The sequence below is a fragment of the Alosa alosa genome, chromosome 10 (assembly GCF_017589495.1).
Source record: "Alosa alosa isolate M-15738 ecotype Scorff River chromosome 10, AALO_Geno_1.1, whole genome shotgun sequence".
Lineage (NCBI taxonomy): Eukaryota > Metazoa > Chordata > Actinopteri > Clupeiformes > Clupeidae > Alosa > Alosa alosa.
This window is the reverse complement of record NC_063198.1, coordinates 13,781,147-13,804,840: the sequence shown is the minus strand read 5'-3', so window position 1 is coordinate 13,804,840 and position 23,694 is coordinate 13,781,147. Positions and strand designations below refer to the sequence as shown.

The 23,694-nt window shown below is 41.1% G+C and overlaps 2 protein-coding genes across 3 annotated transcripts; one reads left to right on the top strand and one right to left on the bottom strand.

Moving 5' to 3' along the window:
* Positions 1-968: 968 nt before the first annotated feature.
* Positions 969-1,931, bottom strand: LOC125302527 (achaete-scute homolog 5-like). Its single transcript, XM_048255751.1, has one exon. It carries the CDS (start codon positions 1,775-1,777, stop codon positions 1,187-1,189), a length of 591 nt encoding a protein of 196 aa, XP_048111708.1. The 5' UTR covers positions 1,778-1,931; the 3' UTR covers positions 969-1,186.
* A 10,694-nt stretch (positions 1,932-12,625) lies between these two features.
* def6b (DEF6 guanine nucleotide exchange factor b) lies at positions 12,626-22,920 on the top strand. Of its 2 annotated transcripts, none has more exons than XM_048254878.1 (11): positions 12,626-12,766; positions 14,722-14,862; positions 15,691-15,876; positions 16,074-16,298; positions 16,991-17,137; positions 17,636-17,744; positions 18,079-18,377; positions 19,148-19,314; positions 20,980-21,178; positions 21,487-21,577; positions 21,911-22,920. In XM_048254878.1, exons 1-11 carry the CDS (start codon positions 12,671-12,673, stop codon positions 22,135-22,137), a joined length of 1,887 nt encoding a protein of 628 aa, XP_048110835.1. In that variant the 5' UTR covers positions 12,626-12,670; the 3' UTR covers positions 22,138-22,920. The 2 variants fall into 2 exon arrangements, with proteins under 2 accessions (XP_048110835.1, XP_048110834.1); XM_048254877.1 differs by having other exon boundaries at positions 21,487-21,589.
* The last annotated feature ends 774 nt before the right edge of the window (positions 22,921-23,694 follow it).

Sequence of the window (23,694 nt, the reverse complement as noted above, 5' to 3'; positions counted from 1 at the left end):
AGCATTATAGCCTGTGTTCGTTTCATTAGTGGGGGGAAATAATTCGGTGCCACTCAACTGATTGGCTAATCATTGGTATGCCTTTCCATTGGCCACTCAAACCATGGTGTCACCTTGCGGGTGAAACTGGATCACAGCTTCCTCATTGGCCGGTCGGGGGCCCTCAATGACATTTCATTGGCTACTAAACACTACACTACGCACACAGGCTTCTAGGAAGGGAATTTGCTGTGCTGTCGCACTCAACACTAAGACCAGAGATTCCATTGATAGTATGTGCTTAAATGGACACCGTTGGTAATTACATTTTTGCTAAATGTGTGTCAGCATTTCAAGGCTTTATGGTTCCACTAAAATATACCCTCGAGCCTCAAGTGATCCCATGTTGTCTTTATCAGAAGCAGATATATTTGGTAACAGCTGGTGCTGGTGAATAAAAACTGAATGTAAAGCATGCTGATGCTCAACTAGGGGACTTTTCCCGCCATGGGAGACAGTGCTACTAATAACATTGGCTGACTCACAAATGTGCTTTATCACTTGGTGCCACAATGATCCCGCTGTAAGCAGGTGACCACTTCTTGCAAGTGCTAAATTGTCTTTCTGATATTATACCCTTTATCAGATGTAGTAGTTCTGGTTCTAAGATGATCTGGCATATCCACATCTGGCAATCCAAGCCAGGACTACTCCAGAGGTTCTGTTGGGGTATGCTAAAAGGTTATCAAACTTGAAAGTCTGGACCAAGGTCCGAACCAACGTTCATATGTGAAAATGCTCTAAAACGGTCACTTTTTCAGCAGTAGGCCCTATTGTGGCCTTGACTGCAGCAGTCACCTAGAGCCAGCTGATGGCAGTGTTGTACTATCACATCACACAGGTCCTCAGAGAAAAGGCAGATTAGGGCAAGTTTGAGGTAACACTTGTTGTAAATTCATTTAATTTCTAGAAACCTTTGAAAAACTGAATGTTCACAGAATAGACAGAGGCATTGATAACTATAGCCTATGAGAAGCACAGAAAAAGTAATTGGTACAGGATTAAATACTGAATGAGTTTTTTTTCCAAAGGTCTCAATAGCCTAGAAAGCATCCAAATGTGAAGCTCCTTCTTAAAATCTAGTTTCTAGAATAAGTTAAATCCACAAAACAAAAGTGAATGTTCAACTGGGATAGGCCTAAGTTAGCTACATTCCCGACCCCTCAGTATCCTCGCAGTAGAGTCCAGGAGAAGAAGGCAGAGACAACGACCGCGTTGATCCTCCATCGCTGTCTCCTAAGACGTCGACCTTGAGGTGAGAATTGAATTTCTCCCGAGCTCCCTCTCGTCTCTCCCCCTCCACCAAACCTTGCAGGTACTTGATGTAGCGGATGGCGGCGCGAAGAGTCTCCACTTTGCTCAGGCGCTTCTCGCCGGTGCTTCCAGGTAGATGGTCCCTTAGCTTAGCATAGCCCTGGTTAACGCACTTGACACGCTGACGCTCTCGTTCATTGCGTTTCTGGATGAAGGCAGGTTCGAACGGGCACTCGTACACGCCAAATCGCCCGTGAAAAGGGGGCAAATAGGGGATAAGAGTGGAGGTGTTTCGGTATGAGTTTTCATAAAATCCAGGGTCTACACCTGTCGGAAAGAAGAGGAAGGGCACGGTGCGCGTGAACACCTCAGCGCTGGTATGAGGATGACCACCATGTGCACCAGGCGGAGACATACCATATTGTAGACTGGCCTTATTATAGAGGTCAGGTCGCTGCTCAAATGTGTGGGAAAAGGTGTTCATGTTGACCCAAGTAAGTTGACTCCAGTGTGTGACTTAGTTTAAATCTACCTCACTCAGATTCAGACTGGTCCTTGTCTGATGCTATTTCAGTCATCCAGCATTTACAATAAAATTGTAATGCGAAAGACAAACGTTCCTATCACAGAAAAATACATTGTTGCACTTGTCATGTGAATTTCATCAGGGAAAAACCTTTCACAGTGAATACATGGGGTTGATACAGTATTTGAGAAACGTTTTTAAGTGATTATGATGTCAGGACAACTGAGTTAAGTCTTCTAAACATTTCCCTCCGGTGATAATGGGTGTTATAGGCTATTCATGCTGGGAGAGAATGGCGAGTCGACCATCATCATCTTTTCCATGCACAATTGCTGATGTTTGTAGGCTGCAAAAAAGCAGAAAAAAAATACTCAGTCAGACAGTCACAGTGTGAATAAGCACATATTAATCATGACATTTGTATGAAGACAATAGAAATTCAAGCAATTACATCATAATCCACTTATTTTACAAAATAACAAGTTATAGCTCTAATGTATTCAAAGAATATTTTCTGTCAAAAATCAGACAAATCTGTTTAGAGGATAGGCTATGGCCTGACTGGGATCCTTCATTTTATGGATTAGATTAAAATACTGTTTGCATGCTTCTTTTCCTCACACTCAACCATGTCTTTCCTGGCTTCTTCAAAGATGGACTTTAAAAGAACACATTAAATAGTGAAGCTCCAAAGAGAATAGTGATTTCCCTTTATAATCTTTAAATGAGTTTTAAGCTCTCTCTTCTCCCCTCTCTCCCTTACCAAGAAGACACCCTTAGCTGCCAGAAGAGAGAGGAGGCCAACAAGCGGAATTCCCCACTCTCCTTTAAAGGGGTGTAAGGTTTCTTTTAGAGCAAACCCCATGCTTTAAAAAAAATCCACCTTCATCCCAATTAACCGCTTTTTAAGCAAAGGTCGTTTGTTGGATAATCTACACATAGTATACTTTATTTCATGTGAAAACAAAGAGTCTTTGAAGACTGAAGGCATCAGTCAGTGTATTGAGGGAGTTTTCAAACCGTTGATGTATTAATGTCTAGAATAAATTAATAGACAAAAACATAGTATAGCACAGCAGGAACAATTTTGTCATGATGCATGAGGATACCTGTTGAAGGTGTGTCAATCATAGCAAAAGAAACCAGAGGTAAATAACCATATGAGTAAAGATCACATTATATTTTACACATGCATGTTAAGTTCAAGCATAGATGAATATAAAGACTTATCTTGAATATAAAGACTTTTCTCAAGTTGAATAAAATTGATGAAACACATAACACTATAAAACTTACCTGACACAGGTGTGGATCAGAGCACATAGCCATCTTTAGAGAGGAGAATCAGATGGGAATTCAGCTTGTATCCTGAATTGGCTTCTTTTACCTGTGGCCTCCCTGATGTGTTCTCCACTGCAGCAGCCAGTGGTGAACCTTCTTACCTCTTACTCTACCGTACCACACCCCTTCAGACAGGACGTCACAGAGGAAGTGTTTACCTCGTAATCTCTGTGTGTACGTGTGTGTCTGTGTGGGTGTGTGTGTGTGTGTGTGTGTGTGTGTGTGTGTGCCTGCGTTTGTGTGTGTGGGTGTGTGTGTGTGTCTGCACACATAGTGGCTATATGTGTGTATGCATGTGTCACTAAGCGTGTGGGAGTGTGTGTTTGTGTGTGTGTGTTTATCTGCTCATGTAGTGGTTGTGTGTTTGTATGTGTTTGTCACTATGTGCATGTGTGTGTATGTGTTTGTGTGGCTATGAATGTTTGTATATGTAAGCACCAATTTCAAAGAGGGGATGTTTGTCAAACTAGAAGTGGTGTTTCATCTGTTTAAATCTAAGGATTTCCAGTAACTGAATGCAAACTCTTGCAGTTGGGTTTTGGTCTGAAATAACCCATAACATCCCATATGAAACATGAGCAATACCCTGTCTGCTACAAGTGAAAAAGTTAATATTATATTCATGTCAGCATTATTCTGTAACAAGTAATCAAATATTGCCAGCACACACCTCATTTTAGTATCTGTCCCATCTCTCAATCAAATGTATACAGGAAACATTATAATGGTAATGACAAATAGCTTATTTCATGATTAAAAATGCATCAAAACCTTACCATACTTGAAAGATTACTGCACTTGAAGATTAAATATTGAGAGGAAGTTCTTTTCTCATTTACCATTTTGGCAAAGAACTGGATCAAAGCAGGAAGCTTGAAAAGGAGATAATATATGTTGTGGCCGTTTTAATGAAGCCCCTAAGAGTCTCTCAAATAGAATCATGGCCTGACTTCAGTAAGAACCCAACCCTCAATAATCTCTTGTCTGAGTGTCTGAAATCCAAGATAATAACAGAGATTTGAACTCGGTGGATCAGAGGAGGGTCTATGTTTATATTCACAATGGCTGGATGATCTTCAAATACATTATAAAAATCAATAAATCATTGACAGATGCACCATTAATAAAGTTAAGAAAATAAATAAATAAAAAAACAATGGTTATGTAATGAACATCACGAAATGTCAGGCCCCTCTGTCTTGATTTGTTTCCTGGTAAAAAATACAACACAATCTATGCCATTTGAAGAACACTCAAATGGTCCAAGCAGATTGGACAATCACCAGCACGACACACATACAGTGTTTCACTGTTGACCAACTCTTTCCTGGTTGGTTCCCTACTAATGTTTTCCTTTAAATATCATGAATTATCTACGGTCCAAGCCAGGCCATTGTCTTTGTTTTTGTTTTTGTTGTATTAATCAAAGCACACACCCAGGGCGGCGCTGTGGCACAACTGGCTGCAGTGCCCGTACCGCTTTTGGATCCAGGTGGCCACAGAAACCCGGGTTTGAGTCTGACCCGGGTCATATCCAGATCTCACCCCATCTATCTCTCTGCCTTTTGCTTCCTGTCAGTTTTCACTGTCTCATCTGAATAAAGGTAAAAAAGCCCAAAAATATACTTTAAAAAAGCACACACTCAGTTGTCATGCCATCAGACATTTACATTTCCAATTGCTGTTTTTTTTACAGGAAAGGTCAGGTAGATACATGCTACAGCAGGGTATTAGGTTGCACTCATGACTGCGTCAACTTCAGATCAAACGCAGACGGAACTTAGAGGCCCCCCTCCCTTCCCGGACATCAATCATTGTGCAGTGTCAACAAATGGGGACTTAACTGCCTTGCCTCCCAAAACATGAGCATCTCTTTGAGTTACCGCTTGTCATGTTCCTAAGGGAAGCCTGTGTCTGGTCCATCGTCTGTAACGCATGGCCCAGCAGCTGTTGCCAGACACGGTGCATTTATGTCATGACAGAAAAACACAACAGAAAATACAAATGTTGTCAAATAAGTAGGCTATAAATACATTTGATTTTTGTGATATTATTTTTTGTAATACTGAATCCAAAAACACTGTTTGTGGCAGAAAGTGGCTCATTTTGTGTTGTGTTTATGTAAAGCCCTTACCACTATAGATAGCAGTCCAATATAACATAAATTGACACAGGAAGTAGCTTAAATGCACACTGCTGACAGTAGTATTTCCTGAAATTACCAGATTGCCAGATTCTCACCAATGCACCGTCTCAATAATACACCCTTTAGTAATTTTAGTTTGTAATTTTACAACTGCAACCATGGGCGGATTATGAACTTTCGGGCCCCTGGGCCCAGATGTATTAAGGGCCCCCCACTTATTGTCGTATATGTGAGAGGGGGGATTTGGGGGCCCTCCCCCAGAAATTTTTAAATTTTTTTGATGTGATTTCCTGTATTCTGGTGCATTTTGGGGATGGCCAATACTAAATTTAATCAGATTCATAGCCTTCATCCTGATTTGTTGATATTGAGGCAATGATTCCATGCAAAGGCTTGGGCTTCAGGGCCCCCTGACCCCTTGGGCCCCTGGGCCCGGTAGGCCCGTGCAGTAATCCATCCCTGACTGCAACTTACTGAAGTGTAGATAGTTGCTTTCAACAAAATCACAGTACATGCAGGGAATAAACATTATAGTCATCACAGTTAGCAGTCATAGCAGAACCATCCTCTCATGGTAACACACATGTTGTGTAACCAACTGGCAGGAAAGAACATTATGATTATTTTTTGTGTCATTGAACATCAGTACTGCTGTTGATTGACATTCTGTCTTTGTTTTGCGCTCAACATTCCTTTTGCTTGGTACAAAACATCTCTGTGTACGCTCTCTGTGTGATTTTCGAAAAGATTTTGTATTCTCATTTGTGTGTGGAGCTGTAAGCTCATAGCGCCTAATCTGTGCCATGGTCTGATGATCTTCTGTCACTTCAGGGAAGAGAGATGTAAACAGACTCGCAGAGAATGAGTGGAAAGTGTTGTGAACACTCCTGCTGCCAGCCACGCAATCACACCAACCCAAACACAACCACCTCATGTGTTTACGGTTAAAGAGTCTGAAGTACACACACAAAAACACACACACACACACACACACACACACACACACATACACATACATACACAGGGCTGTCTGTCAACAGCGGCGGATACAAAAACAAGAAAACTGCTTAAGTTGAGGAACAAGCCAAAATACACTAAACTCCACCTCCACCCCCCCCCCACACACACACATTTTCACTCAGTCAGCCCTCTGCTCCATACCTCACTCCCCTCCACCCCAAAGTCTTTGACTCACTGAGTGAGCCATCTCCTCATCTGTCAGCCCTCGTGGAGGATCTTTGCTGTGTTCCAGCACCCATCCGTCTGTGTGGAGAGTGTCAGCCACAGCTGGCGCAGAGCCCAGAGAGGGAGACTGAGACAGGGAGGAAGGAACTGCTGCCTGAAGGAGAATGTGGAGGAGGAAGTGATAGAGGAGGTGGTTGGAGGTGGTGATGTGGTTGGGATGGGAAAGGTTGATTTGTATAAAAAAATCATACTGACTGATCACTCTGTTTACAGTGTTTGTCTGGGGTGGGGATGGGGTGGTTAAAGGTACAACTAAATACTGTTTAGACTGTTTGTGTAATAATAGTGACAAGTTCTGTATGTACTAAAATAGATTCAGTAGTAGCTTATAGATGAATTTGGTACAGGTATGTTTTAGGTGACTGATGACTGCTATATAGCATATGTGTTTATCCAAAGTGACATAGACGCACAACAGTTAGAAGTGAATGTGATTCATCCAATTGTCCAGTGGTGATACTACCATACAATGTTTTTCAGTGGTCAGAATGCATATTCCTAAATTGTTTTCTTTGTGAGATTTTGTCAAGTGTTTATTGACAGTAAGCTTGTGAACCCTCCCATTTCACCCTGATTGTAGTTTGGTGGTCAGGTGTTTTGCCTGTAAGTGCAGTGTGCTTTGGGTGAGTGTGGGCAGGAGGTGAGTTGGAGAGAGGCAGGAGGCTCCACTTGACTAGATGACAGATTAAACTGCATGCCAGCACAGGGCTATCATCTAGCTACGTTAATGTGTCTGAGCATCGAATGCACAGAAGAGGGCCAGTGCAGGTGTGTGAGGAGAACCTCAGCCAGGTGCGCCACCTAAATACAAACACACACCCCTCACAGGCACAAGAATGCAACCAGACAGACAGACATATAAACTCACACAGAAACAAACTCTTTTGCATGTACACATGATTATGCTGTCATGATCCTGTCTTTTTTCCTCGAATGACCATATAATACATGAAATAGCTAGTGTTGATGTAGGTCTAATCAAGTAAGCATCTCAGGGATGTATAGAGACTGTTTGTGCTTGTATCACACATGAATATGCATGTGTCAATATTTGATCGTCAGTGTGCATGTGTGGATTCTATGTACAGTATACACAGAATATGTTTTAAGATTTTTTACCTTACATTCCATGTACTTCAATAATGTACTCTCTCTCTCTCTGTGTGTGTGTGTGTGTGAGAGAGAGAGTGTGTGTGTGTGTGTGTAGTGACAGTACCGGAGGTTAGATCACTGCACCGTCCCCTGACAGGGTGTAGACAGCCAGGTAGTCTCATAACTGCCTGTAGGGTCTCACACAGGAAAGCTCAGAGACACCATCAAACCAAACATTATAGCTGGAGTGCTTCAAGCTCTTCAGGAAGTTGGAGTTGGAAACTATCTGTGACAAGGCACTCAGATGTTTATTGTCATCTATGCACAATCAGTGAGCTGTATTATTTCAGCATGTAATTTTAATTAGACGGTCTTCAAATCAGCCTGCTGCTGATTAACATGTTCAACTAAAGACATGATGACCCTGAATACATAGAGCTCAGACGGCATATTTTTGCACCATGTTTTAGTTTTGAAATGAAATGAACTTGAAATGTTGAAAATATATTGAAATATGATATATTGAAAATAATTTTGTGTTTGTGATCCTGTGTGATAGGATCCCCTCTCCTTTCCTCTATACTCCCCTCTCATCTTCTCTACTCTCCTCCCCTCTTCTGTCCTCCCTTCTTCTCTACTCTACTCTCCTCCCCTCTCCTCTACTCCCCTCTTTTTCTTCTCCTCTACTCCCCTCTTCTTTCTTTTCTTCCTCTCTTCTCTCCTTTCCTCTCTTCCCCTCCTCTCAGTTGGGTTGCTCAGTCGTGCACGCTCACGTTGTCCTGTCTTCTGTAATTATGTCAGGCTCATCTGCTTGCTGCCTCTTGTTTGATCCATGTTTGAACTGTCCACATGTGTTTCCTGAGGATTATATTAAATTTTATATTGGACTGTACAGTATACTGTAACTGTACTGTAATTATGGTGTGTGTGTATGTGTGTGTGTGTGTGTTTGTGTTTGTGTTTGTTTGTTTGTGTACAGAAGAGAAATAAGTCACACCCAGTTACAGGGATGCAGCCAAGTCCAGGCAGGGATGGGCAGTATTTATGATACATGTATTTATATAATACATATTTCAAATACAAAATAGTATTTTGCTATTTGTATTTGGGTTGCAGAAAATGGCTTCGTATTTTGTATAATACTTTATAGGTGTATATTTTTGTAGTTAGTACTGCCAAATATCTTTGGTAAAACAAATACTTTTGGTGATGTGATGACATCATAAAAGTGCAAAACAATAAATATAGCCTCTGACTGGTGCTGATTTAGTAATTTGGTCAAACTTGTTGTGATCAGAATATTGAGATTAGCTGTACCTTCACAAAACCCCTGTGCTCAAATCCAAACAATGTCTTCAGGTCATTCACAAAGCAATCCAAATGAAAACACTACTGAGCAGTCATTGTACACTATCAAGAAATGGACAACAGTGCTCAGGGCAGAGCATATAGCAGTTTTTTTCAATTGTTTACAAGCAATTTTGAAAACTCGGGTTCTTTTTTCAAAATATAATCACAATTATCCAAACACCACACTCAATTTGCACAATAGATTGTTTGCAAAATGACACACTTCAGTCAAAACATACACACTTCAGTCAAAACATATACACATATTTGTGAAAATGCTATTAGTTTTCATTTAACTAACACAGTCCTCAATGAGCAGACACTATTGCCGCCAGTTCCACACTACTGTGATAAATAAAAAACACATTTGTAAAAAAACTAATTTTAGGATATAGCATGTGCTAGATTTTTGGCCAGACATTGTAAGGGATAATTTAGATGACAATTGTGACAAACCCACAACATTCTTCATGATTAGTTTGAGATATACTGTAGGGAGAATGTACACAAATAACCTACCAAGCACTGCACAACCCCGATGCTGCAGACTGAATATTTATAATATATTTATTTCAATACTTACAGTATTTCTTACCATAATCAGTTACAGTAATCAACCAACAATGAAATCAATGAAACAAATAAAATCTGTAGACAAAAAAAAATACTGCATGAAGTACATACACTTTGACTCTGAAGAAAAACTAAGCAACAAGAATAGTGTAACTATTCATCATCTCTCTGTCTGCCTCTTCCTCTCCTTCTCTCCTCTTCCTCTACCTGGGCCTCCTCCTCTACCTTCTTCTCCTCTTCCTCTACCTCCTTCATCTCCTCTTTGAGCTCCCACTCTCATTCTCACTCTTCTTCTTCTAGCTCCTTCCATTTTTTTTGAAGGCAGGTGATCTCAATTGCTGCCTTTTATAGCACACCTGAGTGCTGTGTTTTAAAATTAGCACATGTGTGCTTCCACAACTGGTGGATGTGATTATCCAATTTGTTCATTAGTGTGGTCATTGGCAATATAGGGCTTTGTAATGACAAGGAAGTAACCTCACAATCCTTATCTGTGTCTAAGGTGTGTTTTACAAATCACTGTGTGTAATGGTTTGCAAAAAGGTGAAGTTGTGTGTAACCTTGTGCTAATCTGTGGAGGTGTTTTGCTCCTTGGAGTAGAATTTGTGTGGAAATTTGTATTTTAGTGTGCAAACAATTGTAAAAAACTGTAGATTAAGGAGAAATGATAATTCTTTACAATACAGTAAATGTATTTTGCATCTAAAAACAAAACAAAATAAGAAAACAAAGCAAAAAAGATTTAATAACTCGGTGGATTCAACATTTAGGCTACTGTAAATTAGTATTGGAACAGGTACTGGAAAAGACGGAACTTTCAGTAAATGAGAAGTACATTACTGTCTGTTCTCTAAATGCCTCACTGATAGTTTCTATCCAATGTTGATATGATTGTATAGTATTGGTTGTGTCACGTCATATGAAACAAGTGTGATCAATTTTGAGTCATGTTTAACTGTGCTTTACTTTTTGCCACTTGTGTTACCATTATGCATCCCAAGCCTCACAATGCAAAATGTGTTTTATTGCATGAGAATGTTAGGCGTTTTGCAAAAACAGTCAATGACATCTGCAAATTGTGTTTTACTAGGTGAAAACTGGTTTTGCCAAAAGAGTGATCAATTCAATAAATATGTTCAATGGTTCAGAGAATGTGTGTTTTAGCAATTGTGAAAAACTCTAACATGATCATCCCATTGGAACACATGGAACCGGTTGTGGTTGCACCGCAACATTTCTCAAAGGTTGCCCCTTGTTTCACCTAAAGCAACACGATGAAAAATTCATGTGTGTGCCCTTTGGCGTCAATAACAGCATTTAACCAGTTAGTTAAAACCTAACAAAAAGCGTCATGATCCTACCTGATCAACAGTGTTAGTATAATATCAAGCATTCTGGGCATGTTGACAATGTCAGAGACTTTATTCTCCGTGTTATGTCAGTGTATGATTTGGAAACCGTTATTTTAAGGTGATCATCTGAATTGGGTTGCTTTAAGCCCACATTCTGTGGCTCTCAATAGGTTCGTTGGTTGGTTTGTACCACTTGACAAGTTCAGTTCTCACTTTTTGAGTGCATCTCTGATACAGCATTTAGGCTATGAGATGTAACTGGCAGGTCAGGATAGTTGATCTGTTGTCTGTTTGCAGATTTATGGCATGTCTCAGGTAGAGAAAAGCTGTTGCTCTCAAACACTGCCCACTTAATCAACAGTCAGTGTACTGATGAAGGAATAGATTAAATAGACAGATGTGGAAGGTTTGCAGAGTGATTTCATGCTACCTTTAATGAGTATTTTTAGTAATTTTAAAATACATGGTGTGGGCACTTTATTTGATAGTTTATTTTGATAAACTTAAAATTAGGGCATTTGACATTTTATTTTAAAATACATTTGATGTATTTTTGCCCATCCTGGCCCTTAGGTAGTGCTTAACTCCTTCTTAAAGTACATTAGCTTGTCTTGGCGGTTTGAGTTTGTAGATGTTTCCATTAGTTTTGAAGATTGCTGTCAGGAGTGAAGGATGTTATTAGTGTGGTAGATACAGAAATGTTCTGGATCAGATTGCAAATCCTCTCATGTCAGAATTATTGTAAAACTAATCCTCCCCTCCATGAAGGGAAGGATAAACATACAAATGCTAACAATACCATCACAAATCACACACACACACACACACACACACACACACAGCATTAATTCCTGCAGGCACCCCTGCACACACACACACACACACACACACACATGCTTGTCTGTACAATTATAATTTAGGACTCACATCATCAACTCTTCAAAAGCAAAGGAAAATAACACAAAAAGGCCTCAGGGGTACAAGCCAAGGAAACACATAGCACGTCTCTCTGTCTCTGTCTCTCTCTCTCTCTCTCTCTCTCTCTCTCTTTATGGCTGGGTTTGTTTCATAGATTTGATTAAGTGAGGGGGAAATATGATAAACCAGGCTCAGGTCATAACAGGCTGCAGTTGATCTGAAGTGTCCTCGGGCAGTGGGATCGTTAAATGCCGTCACCTCGCGAAGCAGTGAAGAAAACACACCATGCCGCTGCTGTCATCATCTCACCCTTTATCTGATGAAGACTATGCCTCTGGGGCAGTTTGAGTCGATGATCAGACCAGAAATGGGGATTCACAGGTACACAAACCACTTACCAGTGGACAAAGACACCAACACAGACTCACACACACACACACACACACACACACACACACACACACACACATACAAATACACACATTCCTTCATTCACAAATGCAATATAAAAGTTAAATAAAACCCTTTTTTGTGTTTTTGTGTTCTTTTATCATGTTACTTTTCTAGAGATTCAACTACAAATTCATGCAAATAGCACCCTCTAGTGTAATACATTTGTAATAGCCTTTTTTTAGAGTGAAGTGGGTTGAGGATGAGAGCTTTGTGATGCTTACCATGGGTGGCGCTGGAGCTCTGCAGCTGACAGGATACGTGGAGGCTTGCTAAGAGAGGTCGGGGAGAAAGAAAAAAAGAGAAGCTGTGGTTAAGAAGGTGAAGAAGAAAAGAAAAACAAACGATTAACACCAACATGCACTGAGGGTTCTTTCGACCGTTATGGAGCTTCGCGCGGAACTACTAAAGTCAATCTGGCATGCCTTCACCTCGCTAGACGTGGGAGAGAGCGGCAAAGTGTCTAAGTCCCAGCTAAAGGTGAGGGGTCAGTGGTAGGCAGTAGCCTAGTCAAGGGACAGGTGGATATGTCGCGCAGGGCAAAGGGCACTGGTGAAATGTAGCCGATATTATTTATAACTCCCGTGTAATGAGGGGAGTGTCACTTGTGTAGGATATCTATTTCTTTGCTCTTTGTGATATTCTATGTGACTGTAAGACGCCACACCTGGGAGAGATTTTGAAATTAAAGAAAAAATGTCCTTAAATGGCGTTATTTTAATTATTAGGGCTACTGTTTATTGTGAGATTATTTTAGAAAATTTAGACTGTAGGCCTAGGCTAATTAAGCCTGTAGGTTATATGGAATTGTTTTTGAAATTGGTTAGATAGGTTGAAAGTAAGAATATATTTTAATTTTACCACTCTTAGGTAGCCTACATATTCCTGGCATTGGTCTTCTCACAAAGCTTGATTTGCTAGCTTTTTGGTGTTGTTTTTATTTGAAAGTTGTGGTGCACTGTTGTTACTACATGTTGATGCGATCTGTGATGTGACAGGATGCAAAACCAGGTCTTACAGAAGACATAAAACTGAAACTGGGAGTGCATAACACAAAAAAAAAAAGAGTAATGGTAAGGTTTAGCCACTACACTTGCTTGTATTAAGAAATATATAATAGATCATGGCAGAAAATGAGTTAGGCTATGTATACATGCCAGACTTATAAGCAGATAACAAATCATTGGGAAATCCATTATTAGAGACACAAAATGGGGCAATAGTGGTCTCTTATGTAAGTTTTTGTCATAAACTTGTCTACATTAATGTAAGCACATTATGATAATATAAAATCATTGTAAGGGAGAATGAAAAAAATACAATTTGTTTGTGTGCTTGATTACAGTAAGTAGGCCATGTTTTTTGTGGGAGTGCCAGAGTAGGCACATAGTAGAGTTTAAGAGAATGTGTGTGTGTGTGTGTGTCTGTGTGTGTGTGTCTGTCTGTCTGTCATGTATATGTGTATTTGTGTCTCTGTGTGCTTGTGTCTGTGTTTGTGTGTGTGTGTGTGTGTGTGTGTGTGTGTGTGTCTGTCTGTCTGTCATGTATATGTGTATTTGTGTCTCTGTGTGCTTGTGTGTGTGTGTGTGTGTGTGTGTGTGTGTTGTTGGTCGAAGGTGACAAGGGGCTCATACACACAGATCTGGGCCAGTGACTGAGAGGCTTATCCCTGTCACACTGTGGGACTTGTGAGTCAGGCCAGACCTCCTGAACCCGCCATCAAAGAGGCCTTGTTCCACACACAGAACCTGATCCCCGCACAGTGCTGTCATGCAGTGCAAAGGCCTCACCAAGATTTAAGTCATGGCTATGAGACAGACTTCAGATAACAATCTGAAATCTGAACAATCAAACAAAAGTAAAGCGTTGCACAAAGCAGTTTAGTTCTAGAATATCTGAAGTTGGACTTTGCAGCAACAAATTCTGGGTAAAATAAGACACTAGAAGTATATGCAAAGTAAGACTGCCGTAACACCACAGACAAGTCTAAAATAGCTTTGTGAAACCGGCTCCATGTGTATTTACATAATAGCCAGTCGTAGTATAAAATAAATAGTATCAGTTTCTGAAACCATTTGCAACCACGAGCGGGCTGGTTTTAAAATTGGTGCCACAAAAATGGAAACACTTTCATTTTGGTGTCATTAGTTAATGACTAATGTGACATGTTTAAACAAATCCTTCATTGTGTGTTTGTGGGTTCCATTAATGGAATATGGCACATCTCAGAATAAAGGATTACCTTCTCCCTCTGTGTGTGTGGAGAAGACTTGTCCAAGTGCTTTGTGCAAAAGAAGTTTTATGGAACATCTGGTATTATGAACTATGAATTTAACTGATATGAGTGTTTCATTAGTTAAGGCAGTTTGATTTGTTTGCTGTTAGTTTCTTTCATATACCATGGTGATGTGTCTGCATTATGTGTGTTGTTTCAGGTCCTCTCCCACAACCTATGTACCGCCCTGTGCATCACCCATGACAAGCAGGCTCTGGAGCTGCACTTCAGGGACGATGATGACGGGCCTGTCTCAAGTCAAGGCTACATGCCCTACCTCAACACCTACATCCTAGACAAGGTGCTCTAAAACACATGTAGCATGTTAATATAACCAAGTCTTATTTTGGCCGTGTTGATGTTGATGTCCCCAAAAGTCCTACTGAAAAAAAGAATGACACCTTCAAATATGATAAAATCATGGGTAATAAAATAAGGAAGCATAAAATGTAAAGTCTTGAAAAGCTATCTGGCTTACACCCCAGCAGCAATATAGACTGTAGACTATAGATTTTTAGCCTGTAAGCTTTTAAGTAGTTCCTGTAAAGGGTGCTAAGTAGACATTTTAGTTCTTTCATGTGGAAGGACAAAAGGTTCCTTTTTGAAAGACTTTGTTGTGCAGATGTATTAATAGCAGACTGACGTGTTCAGACTGACATGTTCTGTATCATTAACATTGATTGCATCCACCCCTGTAAACTACAACAGTACTGGAAAGTTTGTCAACCATTTAGAGATCATTGGTAATCAGCATAAATCTTTAGATTTATCATAAAGATTACAGTAAATGGGCTTAAAGTGAAAAGTATGTGAACTGAACGACTCAAACAGTTGTGAACCCAACCCTGTTAGCAAAAACGATGTCAAACAAACATTTCTAACAGTTGTTGATCAGACCATTCAGTCATTTTAGGTCATAACATATGCCACACCAGTGAGGTAAAACTAGACTTGTGAAGACATTAATGTCAGTGTTGTGTTATTTCTTGCTTTATCAATTTTATTAATGCTATAAACTAGTATTAGGATAATAGTAGAGTATTAGAAATGTAGGGGTTCACAAACTTTTAAACACCACTAATCATTATTTTGTGTGCGTCACATAACAAATCACTCTGTTTGATTTTAGGCTGTGGAAGGGACATTCAAGAAGGAGGAGGTCGACAGGCTCTGCTGGACGCTTTGCTCTACAAAGAACTACCATCCTGAGAAACATGGCTCCAGCGCTTTATCTAAGAATGATGCCTTCCACCTCTGGTGTCTATTTAACTTCCTGTCTGAGGACAAGTACCCTCTGGTGTTGGTCCCTGAGGAGGTGAGTAAGTTAAGGAAACCAAAGGGAGTCAACAATAAAGCTCTATTTGCATAATCTACAACAGGGTAAATCTACAGATTAAGGAATTGATACCAAAAATACCTTAAATTACCATGATGTCAGGTCAGCTTAGGTATTGTAAATATGATTGTTATGCGTTGGTGTGGCCATGGTAAAATAAGACCTGTACTATCCAGGTGGAGTACCTGATAAAGAAGATCTGCTCGGCCATGAGTGTGGAGCTGAGCTGTGTCGACATCGAGGACTTCATTTGCCAGAATGACATGCAGAGTGGCGTCAATGTTTGGGCCTTCCTGGATCTGATTAATTCTGGAGTTGTCACAAGAGGCGTTGATAGAGAATCCATTACCATGGCGATTGAAGAGGTCTATGGCGAGATAGTGGGCAATACTTTGAAAGAGGTAATTCATTGTAAATCAAGCAATCCCATGCTTTAATGGCCTGACGAGCCAGACCCACATCAGATGTAGGGTCTGGGGACTCACCATTCACAGTGCTCAGTCCGAGGGGCGGGATAAACGGTTGACTTTCAAATTTCCTCTGCACGCAATAGGATAGCGCTACTGTACAACTCATGAGTCCCATGTGTTTTCCCACCAGCGGAGCTAGTTGGCTAGTTGTTCAAACTTTTGCCAACTTAAAAAAAGCTTAACTCGTGTCACACTGTTTGCCAACAGCAACATCCATCTTCATTGTTTTCAAGTAGCAGGGAATTCACGCCGAACCGTCGCAACTCTGCCATCATTATGTTAAGCCCGCCTACCGACTCTAAACACAATGTGATTGGCCTGATCGAAGTTTAATTTTTCCAGCTTGCAAGCCAACGGAGAGTTGTTAGACTACCCTGGCAGCAAATAACATTTGCTGCTGCTAGGGTGCGTCTAGATTTCTAGGCTAATGTTTTAAGGTTTCACTGTGGGTTCCTTAACTGTTTTTTTTTTTTGTGATTACTCAACTGCTACTGTACTGACTTTCTATGTGCACGTAGATGCATGTAGCATAGTATGGACCGGATTATGTGTGAATGCCTCTGTGTGTCCATGAATGAATGCCTGTATGTATGTGCGTACATATGTGTGTGTGTGTTTCCTAGGGATACTTGTGGAAGAAGGGCCATCTTCGTCGAAACTGGACAGAGCGATGGTTTTCGCTGAAGGTGAGCTCACTGTCCTACTACACCAGTGAGGACCGCAAAGAGTGTAAAGGTGTCATCGAGCTGGACCAAAACTGCTGTGTAGAGGTACTTTCATGCAACGTTACATTATGATGACATACGCTAAAACATCCATTAGGGGATGTATATGAAGTTTCAATGGATTGTTTACAAAAGATGATTAATGATGATTAATTTATTGTTACACCTCATTATACTCTATGTGTATAAAGAAAGCAAACATTGGTTTCAGCTCCTCTTGTAGCAATAAATAATAAATAATGCTAATGTTGTGAGTGTTGTGCAGCAGCTTTGTCTAAGTAAATAATTATGTGTGTGGGGGTGAGGGGGAAAGGATGTCTTGTGCACCGTGCATGGCGAAGGCAGACCTGAGACAGTGAGAGCAGCTTGCACCTTGTGCTATTATTGTAATGGTTTCTGGTTTGGATAAACCCAGACTCTTTTAGTCAGTAGATCTTCTACACACTTTGTCTCGGTGTATATGTCACCAGTGAATTAAATCAGTTTGATTGAATTTTACAACAGTTGTCAATCTTTAATTTTAAGAGTTTTCTTCATTGGCAGGTGCTGCCAGACAGGGAGGGAAAGAGATGTATGTTTTGTGTCAAGACACTCTCCAAAACCTATGAGATGAGCGCACCTGACACCAAACAGAGGCAAGAGTGGACCACAGGTAAATAAATACATGCCTATAACAATTCCCTCATACAGTGGGATACCTCCAATTCATAACTGTTTTCTACCACATATAGATTTTTGATATCTTTACTTAATTTTTGATTCCTCTGGAAACCACTTTATTACTCTGGAATTCGTACGTTTCGTTTCCATTCAAAACAGTGAAAAAAAATGATGTGAGAAAACAGACACGCTTCTGGTAAGCAAAGACATAGAAAATGTCATGCAGCCACCACGCAACTGACACGCAACAGACACGCGACGTTCACACCATGTTCCCGGTGTGAAACGGTCCTGCCTCTCACTCTCTGCCTCTCTGCCCCCTCCAGCCATTCAGACAGCCATCCGTCTGTGTGTGGAGGGGAAGACCTCCCTGCACCGGGAGCTGAAACTGCGGCGGCGTGACCAGCGCGAGGAACGCGAGAGGAGACGCGCGACCAAAGAGGAGGAGCTGCGGCGCCTGCGCCTCCTCCAGGACGAGCGGGAGCAGCGGCTGGTGGAGCTGGAGCTCCTGCAGGAGGCGCAACGGCAGGCCCAGGCCACGCTGGAGCAGGAGGAGCAGAAGAGGCGCCTGCAGCACGAGCAGCTGCAGAGGGCCCTGCAGGAGCAGCTACAGGAGGCCGAGGAGGTGAGGAGGAGTCGGGGAACTGGGAGAGGAGGACTGGAAAATTGGGGAGGACGGGAAGAGGAGGAGGGGAGGAGAGGAGGATGAGAGAGCAGAGGAAAGGGAACAGGTGCGAGATGGAGCAGAAAACGAGAGAAAGAGGCGAGGAGAGAAAAGGGAAAAGAGGAGGTGGGAAGGTGAGGAGGAGGGAGAAGAACAAGAAAGAGAGGAGTTTAGGAAAGGAGGAATGTAGGAAGAAGGAAGATAAAAGAAGGAAAGCTAGAGGTGATGAAGAGAGGATTGAAGAGGAGAGAAGGAGACGGGGATGGTGAATGGTTTAAATCAAGTGAATGAGTTTGGAGGGAGATTAAGAGAGCCTAATAGTTGGAGAGAAGGCTCTCGGGGATAGCAGATCACAGCAGCTATGGAAGAGAAATGTTTCATAAGTCAGGGCTCTGACTGTGAACAGGGAATGTCCTTTACTGACCTACAGTATAGGTGCACGGGCACAGTCAGTTTTGATGGTGTGCTTGTGTCAAGTAGGATGAAATGATAACCAAAAAAACTTTTTCTGACCTTTTAAGTCTGAAATAAACAGTAGCCCAGCAATGTGTTCATAATGACACCCATCACCTCAGATTACATATGCTATTGACTGAATTGGATTGGATGTGTAGGGTACAATAACAGAAGACTGTGACGCCAGAGATCTCTGCTTGCATGAGCATAGTTTAAGGGCCATGTTATATGTGTGTGTGTGTGTGTGTGTGTGTGTGTGTGTGTGTGTGTGTCAGGCTCGGGCAAACATGCAGGCGGAGATGGCCGCTAAGGAGGCAGAGGCGGAGCGTCAGCAGCGGCGGATCCGTGAGCTGGAGGCCATGCAGGTCCAGCTGGAGGAGGCGCTGCAGCTGGAGATCAGAGCCCGGCAGGACGAGGAGGCCTGCCGCAAGACACAGGCCCGGTACGGAGCCCCGCGAACACACACACATACATGCATATACAGTGTATATATAGTACATGGAGCACATGCATACAGATGCATGCACACACACACACACATACACACACACACACACACACACACACACACACACACACACACACACACACACACACACACACACACACACACACACACACACACACAAACACAAACACACACACATATTTTCACACATTAAAGCACGCACACACAACCTTAATATCTGCCCATAAACCAAGAAAGGTTTTTAGGGTGCCTTAACTGTTGTCTCAGGAGAAGAGACTAAATTGAACAGACAATTAAAGGTTACCCTGGGACACTCTCTAACATACAAACACACAAGCCACAAGGTGCACTTCTGTGTGTTTAGTGAGGGTGGATGTACTGTGGGGTGTACAGACACACACACACACACACGTTCTGACTCACTCAAATAACATTCTGTTACTGTATACAGTACAGTATCCACAAAATCACACAGGTGTGGTGAAGATATGAAAACTACTCAGAGACAGTAGGCCCACACCTGTGGACAGACGCATAGGAACACATAAACAAACACATACCAACATATAGTACATACATGCACTCATTTCATGTGTATGCATGTACACATACTGCTAGGTCACACTTTGGCCAACTCACAGGACAAAACCCTATTAAAACAATATACTTCCTGTGCATGAGTGTGCAGCTACGACAAGCTGCCTTCTCACTCACACAGCAAGAAAACATGTGGTGCTAAAGAAAAGCACCCATAAAGCCCATTGCTCATCATGGGTCAATGCAGAACATTACCCTGCATTCAAATCACTGTCTGCATGGATTCATTTCTCTTGTTCGCCAGCTTAGATCATCACTGGCATGAATTCCAATAAAATGTGTGTCACAACAGCAACATGGCAGTCGCCTTTTGGGTCTATTTCTCAGGAAATGTTGTTTCTTTTTTCTCTCTGTCTCTCTGCATGTGAGGGACTGACAGTGCTTCCTGTCAGCCTCTATATGTGGTTTGTGTGGGCTCTCCAGAGATGCACATGAGCTGTTGAGCTGAGTGACTCAAAGCAAGAAAACATTAGAAAGAAAAAGAATCATAGCTAAGCAAAGGAAAGCATAAACATTGAACATTTTGTATTATCAGATATCTTGTCTTTCAAAGTTTTAATGGTCTTGGTGCACTACTGTTAATTTATATTTATGCTATCTATTTCAGTTGAGAAAGCTTCATATTTTTGCCCACACAAATCCTCAGAGATCAAAACCCACAACACAATATCTTCAGTTTCAGGGTGCAAGCTCAGATAAACAAATTTTTACACACACACACACACCAGGAGTGGAAATTAAAAAATGAACAAAATTTTGGTCAGATTTACCAGCCACTCAATATTAAAAAATTACTTTGTGTCTGGAATCTACAAGCCACTCTAATATTTTACCAGCATTTGGCTGGTGCTAATTTCCATCCCTGACACACACACACACACACACACACACACACACACACACACACACACACACACACACACACACAAAACACACACACACACACATACACACACACACACACGAAAGCAATCACAAACAGACCCTCACTCCCTTGTGCTCAAACCACTGACTTTTTCACTATGACACATCTTTTCCAAGACTGCTGGCTGAGGAAGAGGATAAGATGAAGGCCTTGCTGACCCTCCAGGAGGAGCAGGAGGACTTTATTCTCCGTACCCAGCGAGAGAAGCAGGAGCTCAGGCAGGAGATGGAGAACAAGTCCAAGGCTTTGGAGGAGGCCCAGCAGCAGCTGGAGAAAGTCAGGGCTAGCCGCCACAGAGTGGATCAGGACATTGCGGTTAGCTGATCAGTAGATGCACAGTATTAACATCATGCTTGTATTAACATCATGCTTGTATTTTTCTATTGATTTGATGAGGTTCTAATTTTTTTATTCTCTATTATTTTTGTTGATTGTATCATATTTTATTTCTATTGACAGTAGAAACAGCTTCAGACTTACAGGTTTCTTTATGGAGTCAATGGTCAGAATAAGGCATCTATGCTGAATCGTTTTCGTCTGTTTGTATCAGATTCAAACTCTGTGCCCAGGTGAAAGGGTTGGGTACTAGGGTTTTGGTCTTATGATGGATCTATCTCCCATAGGCTGCCCAGAGGAAACTACGCCAGGCCAGCACCAGTGTCAAGCACTGGAACATCCAGATGAACAGACTCATGCATCCCATCGGACCTGGAGGTGTGTGTGTAGGTGTGTTTGTGTGTGTGTGTGTGTGTGTGTGTGTGTGTGTGTGTGTGTGTTTGATTATGTTGATGACAGGTGGAGATACCCTTGCGTCCCTGAATCTTTACAGCCAGAACATAAAGAGTGAAGAAAGTCATAGGTTGTTTACTTTCAGTGAAGGTGTTAGAGTTTTTTTATGAAATCTATTGTATCTCTATCAAAACACCCAGCACACATAAAAACAAGACATTCCAGTATATTGTTCATTAAATCTTAATGAGTGACATGCACACAAAATTACATTTAAGGAGTATTACAAAAACCACAACTCGTCTTCTCCGTTCTCAGAAAGAAGAGCCTCTATCGGGGGAACTCCCACCACGCCGACACGTCTGCCATCCCTCAGGGACTCGGGGCTGCGTCTGTCATTGAAGTGCGCCGATAAAGAGGACAGAAAAGAGTCGCAGACGGGTGCTTATAGCAACAGCAGGCCTGTGGAGGAGAGTGACGCCTCTGGCGACGACACAGGAATTCCTATGCAAACCTCCAATGGGAGTATAGAGTCTGCCAACTGACCAGATTGGCCTTTATGTACTGTATAGTGACTTTTTTTATCTGTTGTTATATATATTTTTTAGTTAAACAGAGTTTTTTTTGTTGGAGGTTATATGGTCGGTCAGTAGACAATGATGTACAGAACAAAATCATGTTTCCTCTCTAGTTTGAAGATTTATTTTGATTATTAATTTGAGTCATGAGGTGGTGTTTATTTACATGGCAAATTAAACGGTTTATCAAGTTTGAATGTAATATCGTGTAGTTGACAAGAAAAATGTAGTTAAACTGCTTAAAGAAAGATGAGACGCCTTAATGTCACACTGTGCATGAACATTTCCTGTGTTGTTTCCTGTTCAATGAAAAGACACAGATAATGAAGACGTGACAGTCTCATTTAGACAAAAGAGTATGCATTCCAGCAAAGTCTTCAGAAGCATGGAGAATGATCACTGAGTTTTCCAATGAAATGCTGCGACATGCACAGAGATTAATGGTGAATTAGAAGATATGTGTTGTAGGCCTAAATTAATCCAATCAGGTTTGCAAAAAACACACCAGCTGTGCCAAATGGAAAACCTGAATTAATGATGCATTGTGGACTGTTAATCTGATAAGAATGTGTTAGAGTGTTAATATGGCATGTACTGTAAGTGCTATCAAATATGACACATTTGTTGTTCTTGTTTTTTTTTTTTTTTTTAACAACCTCGTTCCAGGATGTGCTGAATTATTTTACCGTCCTGAATTACACCTACACATGCCTAATTTGAAATAAAGATGAACAAATTCTGACATTTTAATATTGTGTTTTGAATGCTGATTACAATCTGCATGCACTGCCTTGCATGTATTAAGAAGAGGAAGAAAAACTTGGTTTTATGAAACTTTATGTTGGCACACATGTAAGCAATATTAACTTCAAAATGTGAAATGCCATGAAGCAATGTCAATTAATGTTTAAAACAACATTTTTAAGTGTCAATACACTTCATTTAGATTGAACAACTAAACCACGGCTCATTGTATGACCCAATAGCCAATGTTTTGGTACCTTACAAGGAAAAGACAAAACTAGTAAAAATGATCTTTGGTGTTTTTGAGATCTTGTCACAATGCAATTTTTTAACCTTGAATTGTAAACCATTTCATATGTTCTAAAGATTCCTTGACCCAGGTGTCATGAAAACCAGAGAGAGAGGTGAGCATGTGTGCAAACATTTTTTAAAAACATTCCAATTACCATCATGGGTTAGACTATTCTGTAGTGAAATAACTGAATTGGTTATTATTTATGTAGCCTACCATTGGGCCATAAAAAAACTGTGCCCATATTCTACTTGGTCCCCTGTGCATTTGCCTGGATTCACAGTCAACACAATATTCACAGTCAATCACACTGAGTAGAGAGAGCCATCTTGTGGCGGCTCAACATCCCACTGCATGAGTGTAACCTTTATGAGTAGCCTAGGCTATGGGATTTGCTATATTTGTTATTATGATACTCTGAATCTAAAGACACAAAATATTTGGATTTATTTCAAGATAATTTTTATTTTCCAAGTTAATCCAAATGT